The 19,604-nt window shown below is 51.4% G+C and overlaps 1 protein-coding gene across 2 annotated transcripts; it reads right to left on the bottom strand.

Annotated features, from left to right (window-relative positions):
* Positions 1 to 599: 599 nt before the first annotated feature.
* NCAPH2 (non-SMC condensin II complex subunit H2) lies at positions 600 to 19,526 on the bottom strand. 2 transcript variants are annotated; one of them, XM_032238312.1, is made up of 20 exons: positions 19,272 to 19,526; positions 19,061 to 19,162; positions 17,387 to 17,442; positions 16,907 to 16,994; positions 14,752 to 14,823; positions 13,948 to 14,027; positions 13,687 to 13,841; positions 12,660 to 12,755; positions 10,937 to 11,058; positions 10,778 to 10,849; positions 9,109 to 9,175; positions 8,551 to 8,658; positions 6,796 to 6,852; positions 5,256 to 5,326; positions 4,781 to 4,877; positions 4,500 to 4,568; positions 3,319 to 3,374; positions 3,030 to 3,131; positions 1,996 to 2,145; positions 600 to 915 (listed from the first exon to the last, which is right to left on the bottom strand). In XM_032238312.1, the coding sequence occupies exons 1-20, from the start codon at positions 19,377 to 19,379 to the stop codon at positions 775 to 777; spliced, it is 1,869 nt and encodes a 622-aa protein (XP_032094203.1). In that variant the 5' UTR covers positions 19,380 to 19,526; the 3' UTR covers positions 600 to 774. The 2 variants fall into 2 exon arrangements, with proteins under 2 accessions (XP_032094203.1, XP_032094204.1); XM_032238313.1 differs by having other exon boundaries at positions 10,937 to 11,055.
* Positions 19,527 to 19,604: the final 78 nt, after the last annotated feature.

Genomic DNA, 19,604 nt, shown 5'->3' with positions numbered 1-19,604 from the left:
CTCCTTTTTTTCACTCCCTTTCCCCATGTTTCTTTTTTCCTTTGTATTTTATAGTTTGATAAAACTAATAAGAAGTGAAATCACGAAAAGAAAAAGAGGAGGGGGGCTGCCCCTTTTAACTGGGGGATTCTGGGAGTTGAAGTCCAGGCAACTTTTCAAAAGTTACTTAAAAGTTGACACAACCATTGAACCGTTTATCTGGTTCGTCCCGGACGCCCACATGGCTGAGTTTGGTTTCAGCACCCACCCACCCCCCACCTTCAATAGCCAAGTGAAAGGGCTTCCTGGCCAAGGAACATGGGAATTGTAGTGCAGGCTCCTGGAAGGGCAATTGGTGGCGAAGGGCTGACTCTTACAGAGTGGCAAAGCAGGGATGGGGGGCAGGAGATGTACAGAACACGTTTGCGGGGGAGAAATGTTCACCCCGACCCACCCTTCTGGCTCTGAGGGTCCCATCTGGGTCTTGGTTGAGAGGGTGGGGGCTGGCTGAGGAATTCTGGGAGTTGAAGTCCACAAGTCTTCAAAGTTGCCACAGTTGGAGACCCCTGCAACTAGAGGACGCTTAAAAGGTGTGTGCTCAAAAAGGAACACAAATTGCATCTCTACAAGTCACCTTTTATTGGGGGGGAAAGCAGAACCCACTGCTAACATATTTTTTTCGGGGGGGGGGGGGCAGGAGAAGCTATACAGGTTTCATAACATTTACATACATGCAAATATATATAAATATATATATGTACATATGTACACAGATACAGGCGGAGAGGAGAGGCGTCACTGCTTGCTGAGCGAGGGGGCCGTGTATGTGTGGAAGCGCTGGTGGGCCTTTTCCTGGGTCAAGAGCCGCAGCGCCATGGTGTCAACGGCTTCTTCCAGGCCTGGCCCTTGCGAGATTTCCACCGTGTAGTCGTTGGCCTGAAGGGACACACAAAATTTCGGGGATGAAAGGGTCCAGTGTGTGTGGGGGTCCGTGGTGCTATCTTAGCTTTGGGGGGGGGGGGGGTGTTTCTTGCAGACGTTTCATCACCCAACTAGCTAACATCATGAGTGCTAGAAGGGAGCAGGGGTGGTGGAGTGGAGGAGGATTGTGGGGTCCTTGGTGCTCTCTGAGCTTTGGGGGGGGCGGGGTTTCCTTGCAGACGTTTCATGACCTGTCTAGGGAATACCATCAGTGCTTAGAAGCCTTCTAGTCCAATTCTTTTAACTCTGATGAAGTTCCCTAGTTGGGTCATGAAATGTCTCCAAGAAAACCACCGAGCTCAGAGAACACCCAGGCTCCAGCAATCCTCCTCCTCCTCCCTGCAACCCTCACTCCCTTCTAGCACTGATGATGTTCCCTAGTTGGGTCATGAAACGTCTGCAAGAAAGCCTCCAAGCTCAGAGAGCACCAAGGACCCTGCAGTCCCCCCCCCTCCTCCTCCCCTCTTCTGCTTCTCTTTCCCCTCCTTCTCCTGCACTCCCCAAACTCCCTCCTAGCACTCGTGATGTTACCTAGTTGGCTCATGAGACGTCTGCCAGAGAGCACCGAGGACCCCGCAGTTCAGCCCCTGAGCCAGAAATAGTCACTCCTGTTGTCTCCTGAAGCCGTGCTGCTACTTAGCTTTGGACACGCAGAGGTGGACTTTTAGTCCCACAATCCCCCAGCGAGCCAGCTGTCCAGATTGAGCAACTTTTAAGACTTGTGGACTTCGACTCCCAGAATTCCCGAGTGAGAATTGAACTCTGGGAGTTGAAGTCCACAATTTTAGTTGCTAGTTTTGGAGAGCCCTGCCCAGCAACAGACGTTCAACTAGGCACAAAATCCTCCCATGTAGGGTGGCCCTCCCCTCTGTGGGGCAACGTGCCGCCCTGGCCGCCAGCTTGCCCCAGTCATGAGGTTCCTTACAGTTTTATCCTGCTGGTCCTGGTCTCTCCCTGTGGGGCAGCGGCCTGGCCCAGCCTGGCTCCCCCTGCCTCCCTCCCTCCCGGCCCCTTACAGGTTGCAGGCATCCTCACCAGCTGCAGGGAGGCCAACATGGCCCGGCAGACCTCAAAGGCCGGCTGCCCTGCCATCAGGCTGGCAAAGGAATGCCACTCGCCCACGCGGCTGAACCGGGACACCAGCTGGTCTCCGTACTTGTGAATGTCGAAGGCGGTGCGGGCTTCCTGTGCAAGGAGAAGGGAGAGTTGGATGCCCAGCACTTCAGGCTTCTATGCTGGTTCAGAGCCCCCCTCGAAGCGGCCAACAGTCAGCCTCTTGCTCCGCCAAGAATCTGGGTCCCCATTTTACTCAGGACGGAAGGCTGAGTCAACCTTGATCTGGTCAGAACTTCTGCCAATGGGGATGCAGAATTATCCTGCACTTTCCTTCCTCCCTTGCTTTTTTCTTTCTTTCCTTCCTTCTCAATCCCTTCCTTCCTTCCCAAACCATCTTCCTTCCTTCCTCTTTTTTCCTTTCTTCTTTCTCAAATCATCTTCCTTCCTGGCTTTTTTCTTTCCTTCCTTCCAAACCATCTTCCTTCCTCCCTCTTTTTTCCTTCCTTCTTTCTTTCCCAAATCATCTTCCTTCCTCACTTTTTCTTTCCTTCCCCTCCTTCTCAATCGTCTTCCTTCCTTCCTTCCAAAACCATCTTCCTTCCTCACTTTTTTCCTTCCTTCTTTATTTCTCAAATCATCTTCCCTCCTTCCTCGCTTTTTTCTTTCTTTCTTTCTTTCTTTCTTTCCTTCTCAATCATCTTCCTTCCTTCCTTCCTTCCAAACCATCTTCCTTCCTTACTTTTTTCCTTCTTTCTTTCCAAATCATCTTCCTTTCTTCCTCACTTTTTTCTTTCTTTCCTTCCCAAATCATCTTTCCTACCTCCCTTTTTTCCTTCCTTCCCAATCATCTTCCTTCTTTACTCTTTTTCCTTCTCTCTTTTCCTTCCTTAGCAATTATCACTTAGACTTATATACCACTTCATGGGGCTTTGCATCATTCTAAGCACAGCACCGGCAAGGCCCTCTACCCCTTGGGTGTGTGTGTGTGTTGTCCTCTCTGTTCCTGGCCTCACCTGTTCCTCCAGCTGCGGGCCCATCATCTCCTCCCAGTCGCGGACCCTCCGGGACAGCACCGTCTCCCGGGCGTACTTCTGGGAGTGGGCCATGAAGAGCTCCTGAAACGGGCAGGGGGAAAGGGAGCGTCTCTCATGGGGAAGGGAAGGAACCAGCTCGGCTGGCCAAGCCGCCTTGGGAGCCTTCAGGGAAAGGAAGGGGGAGGGGTGGCAGCCATCCCTCCCTCCTCGGGGAGAATGGGGTTCCACAAAGAAGCCCCCCCCCCAAATCTAAGCTGGCTTTTCGTACCACGTTCCTGTTGACCAGCTCCTCGTAGCTCAGGGAAGAGGGGATTCCACCAGGATCTGAAAGCAAAGGGAGAAAGTGAGGGGGTCCCTCCCACTTTCCCCTAGGGAATCTCTGTGCTTCTCCTTTCTTTCCCCAGCCCAGAAAGTGGGTGGATGGATGGGGCAGGTGGTGGGTGGGGGGTTGACTGGATGGAAGGACGGGTAGACGGATGGGCCCTTGTATGAGGGCTCCAAGTAAATCAAAGCCCCAAGGCAGGCGTTCTCCTCAAAGTTTGAAATTTATTAGAGATGGCATAGATTTCGTTGGGGGTGTTACTTGGAGCCCTGACATTTTGGATGGGTAGATGGATGGTTGAATGGGTAGATGGCTGGATGGATGGTTGAGTAGAAGGATGGATGGCAGGATGAATGGTTGAATGGAAAGATGAATAGTTGGGTGGATAACTGGATAGTTGAATAGAAGGATGGATGGTTGAACTGAAAGATGGATGGATAGTTGGGTGGATGGTTGAATAGAAGGATGGCTGGATGGCTGGATGGTTAGATGGATGCATGAATGATTGAATGGAAAGATGGATGGATAGTGGGTTGGATGGGTAGATGGATGGATGGAAGGGTGGGTAGATGCATGGATGATTGAACGGAAAGATGGGTGGGTGAAAGGGTTGGTAGATGGATGGATGATTGGAAGAATGGATGGATGGTTAAATGGAAAGATGGATGGATGGGTAGATGGATGGATGGGTAGATGGATGGATAACTGGATAGTTGAATAGAAGGATGGATGGTTGAATTGAAAGATGGTTGGATAATTGGATGGATGGTTGAATAGAAGGATGGATGGATGCATGGATGATTGAATGGAAAGATGGACGGGTTGGTGGATGGATGATTGGAAGAATGGATGGATGGTTAAATGGAAAGATGGTTGGCTAGATGGATGGGTGGAAGGGTGGGTAGATGCATGGATGATTGAACTGAAAGATGGATGGATGATTGAATGGAAAGATGGATGGATGGAAGGGTTGGTGGATGGATGGATGATTGGAAGAATGGATGGGTGGTTAAATGGAAAGATGGATAGTTGGGTGGATGGATGGGTAGATGCATGGATGATTGAATGGAAAGATGGGTGGGGGGATGCCCTGGGTACAGGAAGGGGCCCATTTGCCCAGCCATTACCTGCCACGCCACCTGGCATCCCTTCGGAGGCTTCCAGTGGGGGGATCTCCTCATCCGCCACAAAGTCCTCTGTGAAAGCAGAAGACATTCCAGCCAAACCAGGCCCAGTACGGTCCTCAACTTACAACCATTCCTTTAGCGACCGTTCAGCGTTACACTGAATGAATGAACTGAGAAAGGCGACTTACGGCCATTCCTCACACTTGCATCCCAAGTCGTGCTCAAAATGCAAGTGCTTGGCAAGGAGAGAGGGCCGCCCCCTGGCAGTGCGGGAGACGTACCTGGCCCATCGTCGGCAGCAGCCGCAGCGTCCAAGTCCTCCTCCCGGTCCATCTCATGAGCGCCAAGCTCCCCCAACTGCGCCTCCAGATGCAGGCCCTGGTTCAAGGGGGGGAGAAAGGAGGCCACCCTGATCTCGCTTTGGTCCAAGATCAGGACTGTTTTTCCTGGACCTAGGAGGTCTCCGGGCCACAGCCCTGGCTCTGCACGGTGAAGAGGGGCCGGCTGTGTCTTAAAAAGGGGCCTGCTTTAGCATCCGTCGTACAAGAGGATTTGTAGCTCAGGGCTGAACTGTCCTCTTGCCGACGTTTCATGACCCAGCTAGGGAACATCATCCAATTGTAAAAGCTCTTGCAGCTGGAAGGAAAACTGAGCACCTAAGCCAGAGAGGAGGAAGAAAGGAAGGAAGGAAGGAAGGAAGGAAGGAAGGAAGGAAGGAAGGAAGGAAAGAAGGAAGGAAGGAGCCTCCACACTCACCATCCTCTTCTGTAGCCTCCTCTGGGCCGCCAGGCGCTCCTTCATGTTCCTCCAATAAAGGACCTCCAGGTCTGTTCAGAAATGAAAGGAACTCTGCATTGGTTTCCCTCACCGCCCATCATACCAGAGTGACTCTGGGTCTCTGGTAACATCCCAATAAAACCCTGAAAGCGCATGGCTCCGAGCACTGACTAAAAACAGACTTCAGAACCCGTGAGTAAAAATTGAAACCGGAGTCAAATATCCAAAGGCTGGCGTTCTGGTTAAAGCTCCCAGGTTAGAAAGCAGGAGATGGTGAGTTCTAGTCCCACCTTAGGCCCCAAAAGCCAGCTAGGTGACTTCGGGCCAATCACCAGGAGACGGCGAGTTCTAGTCCCAACTTAAGACCTGAAAGCTACTGTATTTTTCGGAGTGTAAGACGCACCTTTTCCCCTCAAAAAAAAGAGCCTGAAAATCTGGGTGCGCCTTATACACTGAATGCAGCATTTTGGCCCTCCCGAAGCCCCGCCCCCTTCACCAAAATGGACACGCAGAGGGTTTGGGAGGCTTGCAAAGTGCTCCTGGGAGTTGGGGAGGGCAAAAATGAGCCCCCCTTTTGCTTAATTTTACCCCCCTCCCAGGAGCAATCTATAAGCTTCCTAATGCCCTTTTTTTGGATGAAAAAGGGCCGTTTTTTTGCCCGTTTTGAGCCCCCCCCCGAAACACTCTACAAGTCTCTTAAGGGCTATTCATGCCTTTGGAAAAAAAAAAACCAAAAACAGGTCCATTTTCATGAAAAACGAGCCGTTTTTGGGAGGTTTGCAGAGTGGAAAAACATTTTTTTTTCCAATTTGCCTCTTCAAAACCTTGGTGCGTCTTATACTCCGAAAATACGGTAGTTAGTTGACTTTGGACCAATCACTAGAAATCTCTGAGTTCTAGTCCCGCCTTAGGCATGAATGGCGGCTGACTGACTTTGGACCAATCACCAGGAGACGGTGAGTTCTAGTCCTGGTTTAGGCATGAATGGCGCCTGAATGACTTGGACCAATCACTAGAAATCCGTGTGTTCTAGTCCCGCCTTAGCCATGAGTGGCAGCTGACTGAGACTTTGGACCAATCACCAGGAGACGGTGAGTTCTAGACCCGGTTTAGGCATGGAAGCCAAATGAGTGACTTTGGGGCCAACCCCACTTTCAATCCAGCCCACCTCACAGGGTTGTTGCTGCTGCAACAAGTAGGGAGAGGGAAGTGTGTTGGATAGCTTTTGCCACTTTGAGGTAGTTATAAAAACAATAAAGGTGGGATACAAATAAATAAACGAAGAATTAAAGCTGGACTGTCCTCAAGCGAATGTCCACCAGGGATGCTGGCATTGGGGCCCCTAAGAATTAGGCCTCTCCTGGCTCCCAGCTCCCTCTGCCCCCCCCCCCAATCGGTCAGTGCCGCTACCTCTGGGGGAGCCCTGCAGGAATCATTCCCCCCCCCCCGCCTGCTGCTTCCCCAGCCCCACACAAAGCCAGCCGGGGATCCTCTTTCCCCACAACTCGCCCCCACTCACCAGGGAAGGTGGGGCCTTTCCTGCGGCTCCTTTGGCTGTTCCCCCCTTGGTTGAGCTCTGGAAAGCAAGAAAGGCTCTGAGGCAGGGGGTGGGGGGTACAAGAGGCTTTGGAGGGGGGGGCACGGCAGCCCTTCAGCCTCCTCCCCCTCGCCCCCATGGCACAGGAAGGCCATTCGGATCAGCCCCCCCCTTCCGAGGTCAGAAGCGATGCCAAAGGAGAGGGAAAGCAGGGGGGGGCTCTAGTCCCCAGAAGAAGCCGTGTCTCTCTTGCGGGAGTTTATCACAAAAAGGTCAAACACAAAACAGGGAAGCAAAGAGGAAGCAAAAACGAACATACAGGTGTTTGTGTGTGTATATATATATATGTGTGTGTTTGTGTGTGTATGTCTGTGTGTTGCATTTGTGCTGATAAATAAATAAAGGGAGACTAGTATAGATCTATTTCAAGCTATTTAGCTCTCATCAGCTAAATGGAAGTGTGACCTTCCTCCCATATTTGGGCATACCAGGGGTTGTGACTTTAAATATATATACATATACATACATATACATACATATACATACATACACATACACACATACACACATACACACATACATATACATATACATATACATATATATATATATATATATGTAGGTCTCTAGTTGTTCGGGTTTTCTCCCGCGTAGAATTGGAGATGTCTTGGCGACGTTTCGACGAAGTCTCATTCGTCATCTTCAGGCTGCTTCAGACCTGAAGTAGTCTGAAGCAGCCTGAAGATGACGAATGAGACTTCGTCGAAACGTCGCCAAGACATCTCCAATTCTACGCGGGAGAAAACCCGAACAACTAGAGACCTACATACTAACACCCGCGAAAACCTCAGAAAACATATATATATATATATATATATATATATATATATATATATACACACACATACACACATACATTACATACATATATATATATGTTGCATTTGTGCTGATCAATAAATAAATAAAGGTATTTATCTAGTATAGATCTATTTCAAGCTATTTAACTCTCATCAGCTAGCCATACCCTTACTGGGATTTGAACCTGTGCTGTATTACATATTAAGCAGTTGTGTTAACCACTAAGCCACAAGGTTCTCCTCCTTATCAGCTGAGCCAGGGAAGTAGGTGTGTATTTAGTGTCACAACCCCTGGTATGCCCAAATATGGGAGGAACACTAGGATTGTGACACTAAATACATACATACATACATATGCACATACATACACACACACACAATATTTATATCTCTATGTACCTATCTACACACCCACACAGACATATATACACACACAAAATATATACACACATACATACGTATATACACACAAATACACACACACCGAAGCAGCACACTAATCTTCGAATCCCTGTTAACCATTTTTTCCAGCTAGTCCTCAACTTATGGCTGCTTAATGGCTACTCAAAGGCGTGACCTACCTGCAAAGGGGTGGGGTGGGGTTATATCCTGATTCTGATGGTCATCCTGCACTTGGGCTCAGGTGACTGGACTTCAAATGCTCAACAACACATCCCCTGTTTGCAGCCGTGGGCAGCATCCTGCAATCACCTACCCCGTGGGGCTTATGACGGTTTGGCCCGAAAACTGGACATTGCTTTCAAAATCTGCACGGTTGTTTTTTTTAAAGATAGAGAGGGCAAGGGCAGGGCTGCCCCCCAAGCGCCCCCCCCCCCCGAGCTGGTGGGGGACATCAGCCCAAGCCGAGGACACTCACCGGAGGACGAAAACCACAAGACGAAATCTTCCAGCTTGCCGGAGGGACGTCTCTTGCGTTTGGCGCGAGACCAATCTTCCAGGCCGCGGGGCACAGTGAAGGGTCTTCCTGGAGAGGGAAAAACGTGGGCGGGACCCCCTTTTGCTCCATCCAGGCCGAGGCAGGTTAGCCCACCTCCCTTAAGGGCAGAGGCTGCAGGAAGGATTCCTCCTGAGGTCAAGTCTGCCCCGGTCTGGTTCCATCGGCTCAAGTTCTCAAGAAGATCGTGAGAAAGACTCACGCAGGGCTGGAAACCCCCCACCCATCCCGTTAGAACCCAACCTGCCCCCATGCCTTGGACTACAACTCCCATAACTTTCATTTGGCAGGGGAGCCGTGGTCCACACGCCGGGTGTTGTCCACAGAACGTGGTCAAAGAATCAAGATGGAGCCAACACAACTTGACTTTCTGACCGCTCCCGGAGGAGAACTCTGGTCTGCTCTCCCAGAGAAGCTTCAAGGGCTGAAGGTGCTGGGTTCAAGTCCCTCCCCGCCCCAATGGGCCTGGGAGATCCGCACCTTTCTTGAAGGGTTTGTCTTCGGAGGAGCTGAAGGGGTCGAGGCTGCGCCAGGGGTCCCACGTGTCCTGGAAGAGAAAGGAAGCAGCTGATGGGCTTTGCATCCAGACGGTGAAGGTCCCCAGGGGGCGTCAGAACTGGGCCTTGGCACCCCAAAAGACCCCCACCCAGCTAGTCTACTGAAGAGAAGGACCAGGGGGGGGTGACATGATAGCAATCTTCCAGCATTTGAAGGGGGGGGGGTTCAGCCTATTCTCCAAAGCACCTGAAGGCAGGACAAGAAACTCATCAAGATGAAATATGAACTCCTAAATATTTGACCTTTTTAACTATTTCACATCCTATCATTCCTTCTAGTTCTTCCTTTTGTTTAGTATTCATATTTGTAGCCAATATTTTTCTTTTCCCTAGATTTATTTTAAATCCTGACACTTGAGGTTGTATGGAAAGCAGAAGAGCTAATAATGGGTTTTTAATCTTTTTGGGCATTGTTGACAAGAGGAACTGATGTAATTGCTACTTAATACAATAGGATTCTGGCTATGTAATAGTATACATGTGATTGTATGTTATGAGAATGGAAAATAAAAAAAAGTATTTGATTGGAAGAAACTCATCAAGATGAGAAGCAACCTCATAAGAGTGGAAAAAATGAAGAGGAACACGCAGAGATGGATAGAGTGACACTCAAAATAAAAGAGAAGGGAGAAACTGAATATATATATATTTTAACATGGGATTTGTTTCACCAACTCTGTTAATAGAAACAGAAAGTTAGAAACTCCAAAGTTTAAGAGAATGATTAACTGCACGATGGAGGCTTATTAGAATGGATAAGCAAATATTATCACCGTTGGGTGATTATCATCAATGCTATTATTATTTTTCAAAATTAATTGTACCCAGACAACACACTGTTCATGCGGATATTGATTTTCTAGGTATTGTAAAGAAAAATGTGTGTGTGTGTGTATCCAGACGTTGTGGGTGCTTCATCATGGCATAGGATCTCCTGTGTGAGCAGGGGGCTGGACTAGAAGACCTCGAAGGTCCCTTCCAGCTCTAATCTCAGCCTGGCACATCTGGAAGTTTCTCAACCTCGGCATTTCTCAACCTCGGCGACTTTAAGTCCTGTGGACTTATAAAGTCTCCGAGGTTGAGAAACGCTCCTCTAGATCAGAGGGGAAAGAGCTAAACTTCAGGGCTTACAAACGCTGAGAAACCTTTTGCTACAAACTACCAGGCTATGACAGATCTGCTTAGTGACTGTTCAGAGTTACAACGGCACTGAAAAAGTGACTTGTGGCCGCTTTTCACACTTACAACCGTTGCGCATTCCCCGTGGTCACGTCAGCTAAATCCAACATTCGCACACTTGGCAACTGACTCACATCGACGACGGCCAGCCGTGTCCCGGGCGATCCCCCCCGAACTTTCTGACAGAGTTTGTGGGGGAAGCTGGATTCCCTTAACAACCATGCGACTCACTTAACGATTGCAGGAATCCTTTTTCCCCCACCATGGCAAGGAAGGTTGCAAAACGGGGCTTCCCAAATGTCTTCGCTTAGCAACAGAAATCTGGTTCTCCGTTGCAGTCGTAACGTCGAGGACTGCCTCGGCCGAAAGGCCATTGGGCAAAACGTGGGTCGTTGTACGGGGCTGCTCCTTACCTTGAGGTGAGGATTGGCATCCAGGGCAGGGGGTCTCTCCCGCAACGCATACCCTTTGCTCCGGGGGGCGCTCTAGGAGACAGAGAAGGGGGGGAAGGGCGTCTCATCTCCGGATCGTACCAAATAGCGTCCCCTGGCCGCCCTCCTGCCTCCGAGTACCGTCTGATGCGCGATGTGTTCCTCCGCTCCGGCCTGGGTGACCTCCTGACCCTCCTCTGGGATGTCTGGCAGGACGTCCCCACCACCATCTCCATGGTCATCCGGGGGGTCGGCTGCACCTGCTGGGAGGGTCCCGGAGGAGGAAAGAGAGCGAGAGCTCAGGGTGGCTTCCTGGGACTGCGGTGGGCGGAAGGAATGGCCTTGGGGGACGGGAGGAAGAGGTGGAACCAGGACGATAAAAGAAACTGCTGAATCTGGGGCAGAGCTGTAACTGGGGGAATGCGCCTCGGGCAAGACCCTCCCAGGAGGGAGGGGCGTCTGCTGCCTCTTTCTATGCACTGAGGATGTTCCCTAGTTGGGTCATGAAACGCCTGCAAGGAAACAACCCAACTCAGAGAGCACCAAGGACCTCACAGTCCCCTCCCTCCCTCCTCCTCTTCTCCCCTAATCCCACTCCCTTCCAGCACTGATGATGTTCCCTAGTTGGGTCACGAAATGTCTTCAAGAAAACCTGCAGGCTCAGGGCACCCATGAAACATACTCTGGTCATTCCTCTCCTCCTCTCCATACCCCTCTTCCCTTCCAGCACTGATGATGTTCCCTATATGGGTCATGAAATGTCTTTAAGAAAGCCACCAGACTCAGGGCAACAAGAACACCATTGTCATTGTCCTCCTCCTCCTCCCTCTCTTCTTTCATTCCACAACCCCACCTCCCTTCTAACACTGATGGTGTTTCCTAGTTGGGTCATGAAACGTCTTCAAGAAAACCACCAAGCTCAGAGAGCACCAAGGAGCCCCACAGTCCTCCTCTTCCTCCCTTTCGTTTTTTTCTTCTGCTTCCTCTTCCCCTCCTCCTCTCCACTAACACCCCTCCCTTCCAGCACTGATGATGTTACTTAGTTGGGTCATGAAACGTCTGCAAAGAAACCACCAAGCTCAGAGAACACCCAGTCCTCCTGTTCCTTCTGCTCCTCCCAAACCCTTCCAGAACCGATGATGTTCACGACCAAGCTCAGAGAGCACCCGGGACCCTGTAGTCCTCCTCTTCCTTCATTTCCCCCCCTTTCGTTCCTTCTTGTGCTTCCCCTCCTCCTCTCCACAAACTGCCCCTCCCTTCCAGCACTGATGATGTTCCCTAGTTGGGCCATGAAATGTCTTCAGGAAAACCAGCTGGCTCAGAGAGCATCGAGGACCCCACAGTTCAGCCTTGAGTTTCAAGGATTCTATCAGTTAACCAAAACGACTCCTCCATCCAAGGAGCCGAGGTGGCGCAGTGGTTAGAGTGCAGCACTGCAGGCTACTTCAGCTGACTGCAGTTCTGCAGTTCGGCTGTTCAAATCTCACTGGCTCAAGGTTGACTCAGCCTTCCATCCGTCCGAGGTGGGTAAAATGAGGAGCCGGATTGTTAGGGGCAATATGCTGACTCTGTAAACCGCTTAGAGAGGGCTGAAAGCCCTATGAAGCGGGGTATAAGTCTAACTGCTAACTGCTATTGCTATCCAGGGTATCAGCCTGCACACACACACACACACACACACACACCAGCTGGCTCTAACTTCTCATAAACTGCCCCCGGGGTCTGCAAAGCGAGAGACGGCCTATGAGAGGCTTTCAAGAGATTTGAGCTGTCCTCTCCCTTCCCAGCTGGGGTTTTCTATCAGCCCCTCTCCTAATCCCATTCCACATTCACTCTTCCACCCCTTCAATTCACTGCGACTCACTTCCTTCTCCAGAGAAGTCCAGAGCGAGAACGGGGGTCTCGCACCCGCTGACCTCCATGGGCATGGAGCCAGCTGTGGGAGCCAGGCTCCGAACACCTGCACAGAAGCAAAAAGAGCGTGTGAGCGCACCTAACACACCTCTGCTGCCGATTGGCTGCTTTCACGTGACAGCCCACGAAAAGAGACGGTCCCAATTTTCTTTATGGGTGGCAAATCTTTTGCAGACAGGGAAGCCAGGAGCCGCCTTTGCTGCTTTTCTTAAATTTCTACCCGGTTCCTGACAGGCCACGTGCTTAAAATAAAATAATAAAGGAAAAAAGAAAATAATAAACAAGAAAATAAAATTAAACATAAACTTAAATATAAACATAAACTTAATCATAAAATTAAACATAAACATAAACTTAAACATAAACATAAATATAAACATAAACTTAAATATAAACATAAACTTAAATATAAACATAAAATTGAATATAAACATAAAATTAAATATAAATATAAAATTAAATATAAATATAAAATTACAAATAAAAATAAAAAAGTAAAATGAAAATAAGTCAAGTTAAAAGTAGATAAAGATAAAATGCTAAAAATAATTAGTTGAATGAAATTAAAAAGTAAAATTTAAAAATAAAATGAAACACGAAACAGTGAAATAAAAATGATTTAAATCAAGGCTAAGCAAAATTAAAAAGTAAACTAAACCAAATGAAGTAACAAAAAAAATAATTCAAAGTGAAACGCAAAAGCAAATTTGAAAACAAAGCAAAATCAAACCAAATTACACTGAAAACAAATGCAATTTAAGAGTGAATGATTGAAAGATAAAAGTAAAAACAAATTTAAAAGATAAAATCGAAGATGAGACAAAATTAACACTTGAAAAAAACCAAAAAGCTGAAACAAACAAAAATAAAAATTAAAAGCAGGAAATCCGAAAGAAGGCGGGCGGAAAGCCTCCCAATGGAAAGCATGAACTCAATTTCAAAAGGTGGGAGGCTCCAGAGGGTGAGCCCAGCTGTACCGTTGGGGGGGGCGTGGCCCCATCTACCATCCCTGCCCTCCTGGCACTGAGTGGGCGAGAGGCCTGCCAGTTCCAGGACGAAGAGCCCGTTGTGGTGGGGGGTGCAGGTATTCATCCGGAAGTCCTTCCTGCTGGCCAGCAGCTCTCCCTTCTGGCTGCAAGGGAAACGAGCCCAGGTCAGCCGGAGAAGGCCAGCGGACGCCACCCCTCGCACCCCAGGGGCTGGAGAATGGGGCGGGGGACCGCGTGGGAGCCTTTTACCTAAAGAGCGGGTTGTCCTTCTTTTCCGACTCTTCGGGGGGAACCAGGGCCATGGGGGTCAAGGGCACGATGGGAACCGTCTGCGAAGGCAGTAGAGAAGTTTACCAGAGTGGGAGAAGGGGGGGAAAGGGTGGGGGGTGCCTGGGAAGGGTGCTGGGGGTCAGGTTGGGGGAAGGCTCCTCTGCTCTGCTAAGCCCTGGCTGTGGGGCAGGAGGGCTTCGGGGAGACTCCCAGTCGCAACTATTCATTCATAGCCACCAAAGTTACAATCACACTGGGGGGGAAAAAAGGGACTTAGGACCGTTTTTCATACTTATGACCGCTGAGCGGTGGCCACAACGGAGCCCAAAATTGGTTTTGCCCCATTCCATGACCTTTCTTGCCACAGTTGTTAAATGAATCGCTTTACAGTTGTAAAGTCAGTAACACGGCCATTAAGCGAATCCGGCTTCCCCGTTGACTTTGCCTGCTGGAAGGTCGCAAAAGGGGGACACGTGACCCACGGGGCACTGAGACCGTCATAAATACGAGTCAACTGCCAAGTGCCTGGAATTAAACCACCTGACCACAGGGATGCTGCAAGGGTCATAAGTGTGAAAAAAAGTCACTTTTCCCAGGGCGGCTGTAACCTCAAATGGGCACGAAGCGAATGGTTGTAAGTTGAGGACTTCCCGTAAAGTTGCAAAGGCGTGTGTGTGTGTGGGGGGGGGGGGAGGGAGTTGTGTATAGTCCTGGGAGCAAAGCTTCCTTATGCATCCTGCCCTTACTCATAAGCTACCAGAGGGGAGCTGGGGAGCCACTAACGTTGTGCTGTTGGTCGTCTCTCAGCTCCATGTTGGCTCTGCTGGCCTGCTGGATGTCGTCCAAGGAGAGGAACTGCAGAGAGAGAGGGGGGGGGATAGAGAGGGAGGGAGAAGGGGAGGGGGAGAGAGAGAGGGGGGGAAAGAGGGAGAGAGAGGGAGGGGAAGGGAGGGGGGAGAGAGAGGGAGAGGGGGAGAGAGAGGGAGGGAGAGAGGGAGAGGGAGGGAGAGGGGGAGGGAGGGGGAGAGAGGGAGGGAGGGGGAGAGAGGGAGGGGGAGGGAGAGAGAGAGACTCCATCAGAAAGGAAACCAAAAGAGCTGCCTGGCCCTGCCTTGGCTGGACAGAAGGAACGCTGACCCAAGGACACACAGGCCATGGGAAACGACCACACACTCCTTTATTTGCCCTTTGTTTACAATTCAGATACAGACTGGTCATCATCATCATTTAACAACCCCCATAATCCCTTGCAAGGTGGAGCCTGGGCAACTGAATGGAGCCGCGTGTTTTACTGGCCGGATGCCCTTCCCTGCTGAGTTTTGTTCAGCAGATAATATATTCTCATTGTGCCTAGAGAGAGAAATATCTGCCTCTAGCTGGGATTGAACTCACAGCCTCCGGATTGCGAGGCGAGTGCTCCACCTTTAAGCCACCGCAGCACTCTAGATACAAACTAATAATACAAATCTTATTTTAAAACCACGAGTCCCTTTTAATAATTTAAACATTGCAGTTAAGAGACAAACAGCGGTAGATGAAAGCATTTCGTATTCCACTCGGCAGTACCGACATTACAATAACGCAGTTGAAATCGGCCCCAAAGAGAATAGCAATAGCAGTTAGACTTATATACCGCTTCATAGGGCTTTCAGCCCTCTCTAAGCGGTTTACAGAGTCAGCATATCGCCCCCAACAACAATCCGGGTCCTCATTTCACCCACCTCGGAAGGATGGAAGGCTGAGTCAACCCTGAGCCGGTGAGATTAGAACTGCTGAACTGCAGTCAGCTGAAGTAGCCTGCAGTGCTGCACTCTAACCACTGCGCCACCTCAGATCGAACAAGAGCATGAATGAAGCCTCTAACATGTGCAGGGAAGCAACCAATGGCAGACCTCACGCCCACGGCAGGCGGGAATTGGCATACAGCTGTTTTTGCATGCTCACAGGAGGCTTCAATCGGTTAATGGCAACCACCAGGGTGGATAAAAATTGACATTTTTTAAAAAAAATCTGCTTTTTTATATTTAAATTGCATTTTTAAATTTTTTTATCAAATGCATTTTAATCAAATGCTTTTGGAGTAAAAATCTAGAGATGGTTTTCTATTTAAGATACATTCATAATTCAGTGTATTCAGCATGAAACAGAGCTTTGTTATGTATATGATCTGGGTACTTAAGAGACCGCCTGCTGCCAATTACCTCCCACAGACCCATTAGATCTCACAGGGTTGGCCTCCTCTGGGTGCCATCTACCAGCCAATGCCACCTGGCTACTACCCGGGGGAGGGCCTTCTCTGTGGCAGCTCCGGCCCTCTGGAATGAACTCCCTGCAGGGATTTGGACCCTCACCTCTCTCCAGGCCTTCCGAAAAGCCGTCAAAACCTGGCTTTGCCGACAGGCCTGGGGGTGATGAGTTCCCTCCTCTCTCAACATGTATGGATGTTCGACTGTTGTTTACTTTTATTATTTGTATTTTGTCTTTTATGTTCCCCCTTTTTTCCCCCCTTGAATTGTTCGCTGCCCTGAGTCCTCCCGGAGAAGGGCGGCATACAAATAATAAAATTCTATTCTATTCTACTCTATGTAGCGTGAGGAGGCTGCCTATTCTGCTATATTGGGACTGTCGGTGAGTCAACTGGTGGCGGGAGAGAGACGACAGCTGCTCTTTAAAAATTATGATTTAAATTGAGTCGATTTAAGCCAAGCCTTTTTACTAGAGATTTAAATCACAATTTAAATCGACTTGATTTAAATCAAGTCCTCCGTGGCAACCGCTTCGGCAAAAGGCAGGAAATGAGACTTCCTGTGGCGCAGTAAAACTTTGAACGCAGAGTTAGGATCCACCTGGTGCCCTGTGAGCGTCTCACAACGGCCGAAGGAGGCATTTTATGGCCATGGTTTGCTGTGGTTGTTGGATCCAACACCCAGGGGCTCACCTCTTCTTCCTCCGCTGCGGCTCCTGGTCCGGCACTGACATCCCCATCGGTCCCATCCGCTCCGACTGACGTGGGCTGTTTCTCCCGCCTGAGTCGTAAGAAGGATTACGACAGAAGGGAAACGAGCGGAGTTTATTCCAGAAAAGGCAGGCGGTCCTCAAATTACAACCGTCATAGAGCCTCATCGTTACTGCAACTGATTATATGACTTTTTCAGCTGTCGTTAAGTGAGTGCAGTGGTTGTTAAGCAAACACATTACTGGGAGGGATTGTTCTCCTTTCCCTTCCTTCCTTTTTTTCTTCCTTTCCTCTCCTTTTTTCCTATCGCCCTTCCCCACCTGGCTATCCCCTTTTTCTTTCCTTCCTTCTTTCCTTTTTTCCCTTCCTTCCTTCCCTCCTCCCTTGCTTTCTTCCCCTCCTTCCTCTTTTCCTATCCCTTCCTTTCTCCGTTCCTCTCTTCCCAAGGAGGGGCTTACTCACTTCTTACTGGAGATAAAATCAAGGGCTTGGTAGACCAGTGTGTAAAGATACTCCACCTGAGAAAAAAAAATGCAATAGATCAGAGAATGAAATGGAGGATGATCCCCAAAGGCAGAGTCCTTTCCCCCACCTGGCCCCTCTCCAGGTGCCCCCTCAGGCACCCCTCTCACCCCCCCACCTGGCTATCCCCGTCCCCTCACGGGGCACTCCCCTAAGCCCCCCACAGATCATTTCCCCGGGCATTCCCCCCTTAAGCCACACCTTTCTCCCCTATGGGGCCATCCTCTTGCCCCCTTACCTGCCCCCCCCATGGATCCATCCTCTGTCCCATCCCCCATAGCGCCCTCCTTTGTCCCTCTGGCAGATGACTCTCCCCCCCAACTGGACATCCTTCCTAGGCGCCCCCCCCCCGTACTTAGCCACCCCTCTTGCCCCCATGGGGCCCTCCTATCCCCCTGGCAGACCACTTTCCCCCCCACCTGGCCATCCCCAGAGATCCCCCCACCCCAGATATCCCCATCGCCCCATGGCCATCCCATGGGTTCATCCTCCTTCCCCCCTGGCAGACCACTCCCCCCCCCAGGCGCCCTTCCCACACCCTTAGTGATCCCTCTTGCCCCCCTATGGGGTCCTCCTCCTCCTATTCCCCTGACACACCACCTTCCACCCCCCCTGGCAATCCCCCAGAGCTTCCCTCACCCCCACATCACTCCATGACCATCCTCCCAATGGATCCATCCTCCTTTCCCCTATGGGACCCCCTGGCAGACACTTCCCCCTCCCCCCCTTAGGTACCCCCCTTCCCCCCCCTGGGTTCATAGCCCCCCCGTACCTGGCTACCCCCCCACTCCCCATGGACGCATCCTCTGTCCCTTCCCCCATGGCGCCCCCCCATGTCCCCCTGGCAGACCATTCCCCCCCAGGCGCCCTTCCCACACCCTTAGAGACCCCTCTTTCCCCCCTATGGGGTCCTCCTCCTCCTATTCCACTGACACACCACCTCCCACCCACCTGGCAATCCCCCCAGAGCTTCCCCCACAGCCCCAACACCCCATGGCCATCCAACCAATGGATCCATCCTCCTTTCCCCTATGGGACCCCCTGGCAGACACTTCCCCCTCCCCCCCTTAGGTACCCCCCCTTCCCCCCCCCATGGGTTCATAGCCCCCCATACCTGGCTACCCCCCCCCACTCCCCATGGACGCATCCTCTGTCCCTTCCCCCATGGCGCCCCCCCATGTCCCCCTGGCAGACCATTCCCCCCCAGGCGCCCTTCCCACACCCTTAGAGACCCCTCTTTCCCCCCTATGGGGTCCTCCTCCTCCTATTCCCCTGACACACCACCTCCCACCCACCTGGCAATCCCCCCAGAGCTTCCCCCACAGCCCCAACACCCCATGGCCATCCAACCAATGGATCCATCCTCCTTTCCCCTATGGGACCCCCTGGCAGACACTTCCCCCTCCCCCCCCCTTAGGTACCCCCCCTTCCCCCCCCCATGGGTTCATAGCCCCCCATACCTGGCTACCCCCCCCCACTCCCCATGGACGCATCCTCTGTCCCTTCCCCCATGGCGCCCCCCCATGTCCCCCTGGCAGACCACCTGCCCCCCCCCACTGGGCCACCTCCAGGACCTCCCCCTCCCCCAGGCCACGCCCCCTCCCCCCCCCTCACCTTCTTGCTGTAGATGCAGGCGGATCCCTGGATGAGCAGCGCCGCCTCGATGAAGTTCATGGTGGTCTTGCCGCCGTCGAAGGAGATGCAGATCTGGTCCAGCTGCGGGGAGGGAGGGAGGGGAGCGGAGGCGGCGGTCACAATCCAGTCGGCCGTTGTGCGAGGACTACCCCCTCCCCCACTTTCGCCAACTCCCCCCCTCCCCTCCTACCTCCTCCAGGTACTCCCCCAGCTGCGAGGCCACGTCCACCTCCCAGTTCTTGGTCAGGTCGCGGATGGGCTGCAGGAAGTGCTGGAAGCGAGACTCCGCGTCCTCCATGGCGGCGGCGGCCGAGGCGGCGGCGGCGGCGGCCGTTTTGTTTTTCCCGCCCGGGGCCTTGACGCCATCGGCGCGCGACGCGGAGGTGGAAGGGAGGCGCGCGGTCGGCGACGTCACGCGCCGTCCGCCCTTCTCGCGGACGACGCTGGTGACGCCGCGCGCCGTCCGCCCAGCCCCGCCCCCTTTGGCTACATTGTAGCCAGGCGAGCGTCTCGCGCGCGAGGG

This window comes from Thamnophis elegans, unplaced genomic scaffold (genome assembly GCF_009769535.1).
Source record: "Thamnophis elegans isolate rThaEle1 unplaced genomic scaffold, rThaEle1.pri scaffold_112_arrow_ctg1, whole genome shotgun sequence".
Taxonomy (NCBI): domain Eukaryota; kingdom Metazoa; phylum Chordata; class Lepidosauria; order Squamata; family Colubridae; genus Thamnophis; species Thamnophis elegans.
Note: the sequence above shows the minus strand (reverse complement) of the source record. Positions and strands in the feature narration are given on the sequence as shown.